The 9881-nt window shown below is 35.7% G+C and overlaps 1 protein-coding gene across 1 annotated transcript in view; it reads right to left on the reverse strand.

Moving 5' to 3' along the window:
• TMEM67 (transmembrane protein 67) overlaps positions 1 to 7870 on the reverse strand; it is a gene marked incomplete at its 3' end in the record, with an annotated part of 24712 nt that extends 16842 nt beyond the window's left edge. Inside the window, 8 exon segments of the mRNA XM_009694596.1 lie at positions 1 to 64; positions 185 to 339; positions 2730 to 2792; positions 3973 to 4047; positions 4139 to 4208; positions 4667 to 4766; positions 6230 to 6323; positions 7784 to 7870. The exon segment at positions 1 to 64 is cut by the window's left edge and continues 18 nt beyond it. Of these exon segments, the coding sequence (XP_009692898.1) occupies positions 1 to 64; positions 185 to 339; positions 2730 to 2792; positions 3973 to 4047; positions 4139 to 4208; positions 4667 to 4766; positions 6230 to 6323; positions 7784 to 7840 (678 nt within the window).
• Positions 7871 to 9881: the final 2011 nt, after the last annotated feature.

Below are 9881 nucleotides of genomic sequence, written 5' to 3' on the forward strand. Positions count from 1 at the left end.
CTCAAGCACTTGGGATGCTAATCCTGGTTGATCACCGTAATACAGCCATGGAAGATTATGCCTCCTGAAAACAATTACAATGTTTTCTCTAAAGAAACATAACATTTTGCATCAAAGAACATTTAAAATAATAATTTCTATAAAACACTATTAAAGACCGAAAGTTAAGGAAAAGGTAACTTACCAGAAAGTTATTGAATGAACAATGCCTAGCCTTGCTGTATTGACATAAATATATTGAAATAAACCACAGGCATCAGTACTTGAAGAACTCAATGAGTTCATATTCATCACACACATATTTCCAAGAGCTTGGCATGCTGTTAGATTAGAGTACGACTGCAGTGGAGAAACACAAGAACATAGAAAAGTATTTATTTACTCCTCCTTTTGGTGAGGCAGTCATAAAATTAATGTTATCTTTAATAAGCCACTCCTAAACCCTCATTTTTTACTTGAAAGTAATTTCGTTTTGTCAACACCTAATATTTTCTCCCAGTTATTCAGGGTCTGTATTTTTATAGGTCTGCAGATGGCAGTATGAAATCAATGCTCTTACTTTGTCAGTTTATTTTAGTTGCATCAGCTAGATGGTATGATGTTACAGAAATGTCAAAATCTGCATTTAGAAAACAAAGTAAGAATCAAAATGTTTTACACCACTTAGGCTGTATGACAAAGATGACTCCATCTAAGACCTAAGACTGACAACTATAGTTGCATGTATCATAAATATCTTCTTTTCAGTTTTAGTACTTTTTCTATTCTGCTGTTCCTAAACTATGTTGTATTTACACCATTGTTCAATTTTGGTAAGCAAACCACTGCCATGTGATAGGCAGACATGATGCCTGGCATCTGTGTGCAGCAACCACTGCACTAGTATTAACTTGCCACTGCCTACTGCCTTTGTGTGGGTCAGATCAGCAGTTGCATGCTATGTTCAGGCAGCACCTCTGAAGAACTGAGCCGGCTGAGGCAGAGAAACAGGGTAAACTTAGGTAAGTGATGAGGATAGTCTCAGTTTGTAAAAAAGAATGGGATAAGTAGGAGAATACATCTCAGAGCTGTGTGTATGAGACAGCCACAAAGGTGATCTGGGAAAATACTGAACAGAACTCTGCTGAAATACTGACAGAGAGAATGCCTGCCAGCCTGGCAACTGCTAGCCTGGGAACCAGGCCTGGGAATTGGAAACATGCTTGAGAAGTGCAGCTGGGTACCTAAACCCCAGAGACATCCTGAGATATCATCAATAAGCATAAACCCAAGGAACTGTAACAGCAACTTATTCTCTGGAAAGGTGAAAAATAGTCTGGAAAAAGAAGGAAAACATTCTAAGAAAGTAGGAATTGGCAACTGCTCTTGGCTGTTCTAGCTGCAAGAGCAGAAAAACAGTCTGGAAAAACAAAAACTGGTCTGAGAGAATATAAAACATCATTATCTATTGGCTGCTCCAGGTGGTACTGTCCTACGCTGCCTTATGTCTCTGCGATATAAAAATGACTTACTTTTTACCCAAAATGGAGAGTGAATCTGTCCCTGTTGGTCAGTTTCTTGGTCTGTCTGTCTGTCTCTCTCTCTCTCTCTCTCTCACACAGAGAAACTCCCTCTGCACAACCTTTTCTATGAGCTCTCCTAGGCAAGTTATCAGACTGTCACTGGAGACACCTAGCTGACTCCAGACTGTGATGCAGAACATCTTCGAAGTGAGACTTCATCTGTCATCAATTTCAAGACCCCACTCCTGGGAGTGGTTTGGTAAGCACTGTACTGGTACTGTTTTGAATAACATATATACATAGGCATGCATACGGGTAATTATCATAAGCGTATTTGCTGCTTTACTAATGAGAATTTTGTAGTAACTTGTCATATTGAAATATATGCTGCTGCCATTGGAATACACACATACTTGCTTTATTAATCATAAGTATACTCACTTTACTATTTGTAGTAACCTGTAATAAAGAAATGTAGGAAATAAGGACTCTGTGTGCTTGTGTATTACGGAATTCTGCAAATCCACTGTTGTGATCTTTATACACCTGTAGGCCAGGTAACTCTTTGGGTCATGACAGATTGGGAGAAGAAGTAGGGCCTGAGAAGTTAAAACCTGATTTTGAGGAGAAAAATATGGAAGGGAAATGAGGATGTGTGATAATAGAGTTGGTAAAAAGGAGGCAGAGGCATATCCCCTTCACAAGTGTGCATGATTCTGTTGCAGCAGCTACTCTTCCGCCCATGGTTACTGCCACTCAGAGCAATATCATGGTAAATAACACTTGCATACATAAAGCAAAGCAAAGCTAGAAGGAGTGGTTCCATGGTTATCCTTCTCCATCACAAAAAGAATAACTGAACACCAAATAAGAGGTAAAGACCAGCTGCCAATCAATACTGAATATGTAAGAAGTTAATTTTCTGAGTGATCCCTTATGGGATATACTCAATAACAGTTCACATATCTACTGACTATTGCAGGATTTTTCCTTTAACACCATTCACCTTGTGAAGATTCCAACCCTGGAGACTTGCATTAACATTGACTAGCGCTCAATATCCTTTCTAAACATTCTCTCTCTCTATTTCATTCTTATCTACTGTCATCTCAAAATAAGATTCTTTAAAATTACGCAAGTTAACTTCCAAAAATTAAAGTCCCATGTTTTCATACAGAGTATCACGTCTGTATAAAAAAGCAAACTGCAAACATCAATGAAACTCACCCAACAGGCAGAAGCTGAGGACTGCAGGTTTTTCAGAAACCATGCTGATGCCAGTGTTATACCCTGTCAATAAGGAACTACTTCACTGTCTTTGTTCAGAACAATTTATCCATAACCTAAGTGTCTGGAAAACAATGTCAGCTAAAAGATGCTACGTATTTTCCTAAGAGCTTTCTGTGCTTTGTAAATGTCTCAATCAAACCAGCTCCATTCAAAATGCAATCATAATGCAATAATTTCTTTCACTTCACTAAATTAGGCAAAATATACAGAACAAGAGCAGAAATATTTAAATTTTGAATATGGATTCTGTGACAAAGTAGTTTTCTTTAGTGCACAAGGGAAGTACTAACGATTTCAAGGCCAAGGTGTTGACTGGGTGGTAAATTTAACTCAGGACCAAATTTGCCAAGTTAATTATTTAATGCTTTCAAGAAAACATTATTTAGAAGATAGCATTTTCAGAAAGCAAAACCAATATTTGCTATCAGCAAAACTGAAGACTGCTTTTTGCTTTCTTTCAAGCAGTAGCCTTTAAGATTAATTAATTTAAGAACAAACTACATTTATTAGCCACATAGCATTTCCTGAATTCAGAACTACTTGGAAAATGCTCCTAACTTCGAGCAGATTTTACAACGAATAGTTGTTCATTAGCTAAAACAATGAAAACATCTTCTTTCTTCTCAATAGAACGTATATACATTCATTAGCCAATTCAAGGAGCTCAACAATTTCATATACAATCTCAAACTGTATAGGTGTCATTTTCTTCTATCAGCTCCAACCATCTGACAACTAAAACCGTCCTTTCAATTCTTACATGTTCTTTTAAATATTTTATATGAATATGAATTTTACATATTTGAAAAAAAAAAAAGAAAAGAAAAAAAAGCCCAGAGGCCCTCCTGGACTCTTGAGCATGTTTTTGTGATACAAGAGTGTGTTTTAAATACATACAATTAATACAATAGACCATATGCTACTTGTTTCGATACTAAATTAATGTAAATTACTCCCCTTTTTCAGTTTCCAAGAGGGCATGAATTTTCTTAAACAAATTCCATTAGAACAATACTTGCCTGGTCTACAAGTCTCCTCTCTATCTTGATGCAAATTACCTTCCAATCACCGTGATCACACAACAAACCACCACCTTTGTTTTTCAGCAACAGAATTTAAAAGACTTACTGAAAGTAAATAATGAGATAGCTTGAAAATGTTTTAGAATAAACACACTTACCAGTTGTCCAAAACGAACAGTTGCAACTCCCTTTGGGGGTAAGCTTTCACTAGCACTGAAACACAATCCCCCAGTCTGAAAAAAATTAAAAAATGGAAATTTGTACACTTGCCAATATAAGTTTTCTTTTTCTGAGCTTCAATACAATAAGCATTCTTCTACTTACTAAAACGTTTGGGCTGCTGCAGTCACAAGACTTGCTTACATTGATGAATGTTTGTTCACATCTTACACACCTATGGATCACAAACATGAAGAATGCACTTAAAATGTAGGTAAGTATGAGGTTTAGTACTCAGTGAAAGCTGATTACATAGTATGGCTGACAACACTGTCAGAATCTTCACTAGTTCGAACTGAAATCCAAAAGATATTACCGATTTGTTTCTACTGACAGTGAAGTAGAAAATAAATGAAATAGTTCATTATCAAAATAAGAATTCTGTTTCTGCTTCCAATCTAAAGCCTGCTTTTCAGTCACACTAAAGCAAAACAAACAAACAAACCAAGCCACTGCTCATATAAGGACTTCAGTGAACACAAAACATACTGAAGTTGATACGGGGTTGAGGGTTTCCAATTTACTGCTTTTAAAACTGTCATCCCAAAGATACAGATTGTTCCTCAAGAATATTCCATTTAAACAGAACTGACAGGTTCAAATTTATCATCACAAAAGGCAAAGAATACTCACCTATTTCCTGACGCATCTGAAGCAGAGAATGATTGCTCACTTCCATTACAACGTATGCACAATGCTTCATTAAGCAAAATGCCATCCATACTTCTTTCCACTAAATGGAAGAGAAAAGCAACTCGCATAAAATTGCATGATGCACAGTATGTCACACAGGTTTAGAAAACTATGAAAAAATGAAGTGTCTATCCAGATCTAAATAAATGCAAAAATTTCATTTTTTGAAAAATCAAGAGCACAACTTGCAAATAACATCCACTATAAATGCACATTCATGTATGTATACGTGCATTGTTTATAGTTATGCACATGCAGTTTAATGAGAAACGCAGTATTTCATGTCCAGGTTTGCTGTTCCTTTGTTATTTATTCTGAACCAAATTTCAAACCAAGGCTTCACTGCAAAGCTAAAACTCAAAACGTCAAGTTTACAAATTACTGGAAAAAAGTATTTTTAATTTTCATCTGAAATGATTCATGCAAATGTCACAAATTCACTTTCAAAACTGCATCTTCCAGCAAATAAATATTTTGGCAAGAAATTTCAAGTGTCATTACAAAAAAAAAAAAGAGATATATAAACAGAATCAAAATAATTACAATATTAATGTTTTTTCTGCATGTTAAATTACAGAATCAGCTTTGCTCTCAATATTTTACATAAAAGCTTGGCATGTATTTGTAACAAGGGAGATGATCGGCATTCACGCTTTTACAGACACCTAGGAAAATTTTAAATTAATGATCTGGAAAACAGTGATTCTCCAGTATACTCTGTTAGAAATGTAACCAAAGTAGACATTAGTAATACTTATTCAAAGAATTACAGGTACATGGAAAGTCTTTTCCATCCTGTGTCTTTGAAAATAAGGAAAACTAGAGCTCCAAAGAGCTGCTTTGGTTTACAACCTTGATGAAAATTATACTTTACTCTTAGTTTTTTACTGTGCAAGATAAGCAAAAATATAGTTAACACAGACACTAAAGTTAACATTAATTTTCTGTGTCTACTGAGATTCATCTGCAACTATTAGAGAGCACCAAGTAAGAGGCACAGATATAGGGAAGCATGTTGCAGGGAGACACAAGCATATGTCTGAGGGAGGCATGAAATCCACTGATATTAATGCACAGTAGTTTGCTCGGCTTGCTCAGGCTATTCTGTTCCACCTGCTCATATATGTATAATTCCTGTACTGCAAAGCACCTACGCCTCACATACTTCAAAACATTTTAATGTTTTTTCTTAGTCTAAATTGACATTGTTTTTATTCCAATTTTAATGCTTCCACTCAGTGCCAATGAGCTTAGAGGAAGTGATACACTAGTATTCATTTTCTGAATGCCTGCATAATAGTTTTTATTGCAATGAAGACCAGTACAGATTTATCTGTTGTCTTTCAGAAATGAGGTTTAAGATCAAGACGAATGTTGAATTTTTACATTAGATATGTAAACATATGTCAAATTTCCTTTCTTATTTAACAGAAGGGCATGTCTTAATAAAATCAAGTATCTAAAACAAGCACTAATATCTCATAACTTGCATACATTTCTTACCTAATATTTCATTATTGAAGCATTTACATTTTCCTTCTGAAGTTAGGCCTTTAGGGCAAATGATACAATTCCACCCATCTTGAGTAACTCCGCTCTAAAACAAAATGTAAAACTATTATAATTTTCAAAAATATAGACATCATCCAATATCTAAAGAATGGCTGATCCAGAAGTTATTTACTAGAAAATGTGTTCAGATACAACACCGATAACATTCATGAAGCTTTTAAAGATAAAAAAAGGCTAAACAATTTGGCAAAAATAATTCCTATGCAGACATAGACTAAAAGAAAAGTGTTCTTAACTTTTTCTGAACCCATTAGCTAACATCCTTTAGTGAAGATAAGAGTTGATTAAAAGTGGAAGGTTTAAAAAAAGATATAGGGCTTCTATACTGGAAAAAATAATCAATAACATAACCATACATAAATAGACATATTTGCATATAAATACACAGAAGTAATGGAAATGGAGGAGCTTTAAGTGAAGCAGCTTATATAACTGCATGGAATTTTGCACATACCCAAACAGTTCACATCCACATTTATTTTATACTATGAAGTAGTTGCACTACAGATCAAAACCAATGAGGAGAATGAAGATAACTGCTCATCCTTGGGTGATACTGATGTTACTCCCTTCTCCACTATCATCATTTTATCTTTGCATAAGCCTTGCCATAGGATCAAAGACAAACACGATCATTACAGGAAAGAAATAGAAGAATGATCAAAACACCAATGGATATTTATCAATGTCTTTGTCTAAAGTAGCAAGAAGATGGAAAGAAGAGGGAAATTACCTACATTACCCGTTAGCCATTAAACACCTAACTTACGCAACTAAGCTGGTCTTTTGAGAGTTCTTCTACAGTTATTGGAGAGAAAGAAGTATTCAGTAAGGCTTTCACCCTGAAAAGTTGTTTTTGCTGGAGAAAAATTATTTCTCTATTTACTACAGCAGGAAAAAGCTGGTTAAGCCTGGTGCCTCTGGCTCAATGCTGTGAATATGACCCAAAATTATAGCTTAATTTGTCAAGAAAAGTAGAAAGAACCGACCAAACTACAAAGACAGATATAATTAAAGTAACATAATAGCAGCCGCTCATTTTGAAGTGAAAAGAGAAAGTATCAGGGACTACAAAGATACAGTCTAAATATTACAATAATAAGTTTTATATAAATAATCAAATAAGATACCTACGAGCTGAAAAGCATCTTTGGCATTCTATAAAACAGTGGTCTCTGGGCAAGGATAACATAACATGAAGCAGAAAAGAAAAGCAGTGGAAGGAAGGAAATGAAACATTTAAAGTACTCTTATTTTGTCTGTGGGGTCAAATTGTAATGAAAAAATGCCTGCAAAATAATAGTAACAAACACTTCTAAAGAGAAAAAAAAATTACTACCTACAGGCATGGTCTTAAAAATTCCTAAGCGAAGACTATTATACAAAATAATTTTAAATTAATGAAAAATAACTTTCAGGCAGGAGGAAATCTAAAATTAAAAAAGCATTATTATTATGGCAAAATATGAAAAGTGCAATACTTACCATATTTGCTGGGCATTTTTCACAAATAACAGAGGACCCACCATTACTAGAAACCATCCTGTATCCTGGCTGACATACACATGAAATACCTGAAAAAAAAAAACCACAAATGCACTTTTAATCTATATAAAACTGACTTTTTTCATAGAATACTAAGAACTACTACTTGTTCTCAAGAGATCGATATAGATTATTAGATAGACAAATAAAACACCTGAGTGAGATATGCATGAAAATCATCTTGCTTTTTAAAAAACGTTGATGTTACAGTTTGTGCAAAGGTGTTTTAGGAAAATGTTACTAGGCTGACTGATATACTAGAGCGGAACAGGAACCCAGAGCTTGTGTTTATGTGGGTTTTTTTTAAACTAAACTGTATCAGCTGGCCTAATAACAGATATAATCTCTCCCTGTAACAGTGCCATTCTTAGCCCATCCTCTCTACAACACCAGCATTATATATTTGTATACAGTTTTTATTCTTTGAATAGGAAGTCAGTCCTAAAACCAAACCAGGTTTATATGCAAAGGTTTTTCAAAATATAACTGTTGTTTGTAAAGCTATTTTAAACTCAAAGCTTTTAAAATTGTGCATCGGGATCACGCTTTATATTGAATGGTTTTCAGTGAATAACAGAACATACTGAACATTTAGTATGAAATCAAACACTACCTTCATGGCACATCATAGCGCACATCTGCTAGTGCTCGAGGCCTCTTTTTTCCCAAAACTTTTTCACTCTCACTATCATGGACCTCTGTAAAGATCTCTGTATCTTTAAACACATACTAATTCTTGATTGAATACATACTGCAAAATTGATTCTATGTACTAATAAACTGTATTTATTATTATTAAAGCTTATTGAACTGTGCATGTAAAAATCATGTAAAATTCTGTGAAAAGTTTTATGACCTTAAAGTACATTCTTATGAGACCAGTTTTACAGAAACATTTGTCAAAATGATCAACCATTCATGCTTAACTATAAAGAAGAAAAAGTCCAATAGGATTAGATTAATGAAGAGACACTTGAATTGTGACATTCACTGTGATGACACCTAAATTTTTAGGCCTGTTGCTTAAAAGCAGAATCCACAGTGATGAGCTGGCCACGGAGTGCACGGGCAGACTCATGCAATCCCAAGCAGAATTCAGACAAGATGCAAACAGCAGACTGAGTGGCAGCTAACTACACTGTTCAAGTTAGATGCTGCTGAAAAAAATAAATCCTTCACCTCCCTCTGAAATTTCTCTCTCCTTGAAGCCCTTGAGTTAGAGGAAGATTCAAGCCTAGAAGGGAGTTACGGATCTAGATATCCACATTATCAGGGAGTCTGAAAACTACTACAGTGCATTTTTTATGCCAGTAAACTATGGCTACTCCTTTAAGATACTATGACAGTGGTGGAAGAGGTGGCTAGATTTTACATGGCAGTCGTGAACACAGCCATCCAGAACACTGCATCTGACTGAGGTTCCAGCTTTAGAATGAGATGCTGTTGGGTCTTAGGCTTGAATTTGTTTCTGTACACACAACACTGAACTCCCACTTCTCTTGGACTGTCTATTTATAAAAGGCAGACACTATCATAACACTTATCTCCTAAAGAAAGTGAACTACCATCTGTATTCTTTATTTAGTATCATCAAGGTGTGTTGTGTATGCCGCAAGTTCCCACGTGGGACTTGGATTACTATGCACACAGCCTGAAGATCTCAGATACTTAACATCTCAGACGTTCAAGTTCTGACAAGGAGTTTCAAGTTCCGGAACTGCAAATTCAAGGCCCTATGGAATTTTACTGATGAAAATGTTGATATCTATAACCATACAAATGCCCGAGGAAAGAAAGATTGTAAAACAAGGTCTACAGACGTTTCTGTGGGAAGTGTCTCAGACACAGGCGTCAAAGTTGTGCTGTGGCCACTGATGTATTTGCAGGATCCTGGCCCTTTCCGCTGCCTTTTCAGACTTGCCCTGAGGACCGCTGTTTTACCTCCAAAACCAGACCCCAGATTTTGCATCTCCCGCTGCTGCGGGGGTGTGTGTGCGGATTTCAACGCGGAGCTGCCTGAGCTCCGCCAGCCCGCCAC

Source organism: Cariama cristata, unplaced genomic scaffold (assembly GCF_000690535.1).
Source record: "Cariama cristata isolate BGI_N322 unplaced genomic scaffold, ASM69053v1 scaffold10682, whole genome shotgun sequence".
In the NCBI taxonomy this organism is placed as follows: Eukaryota; Metazoa; Chordata; class Aves; order Cariamiformes; family Cariamidae; genus Cariama; species Cariama cristata.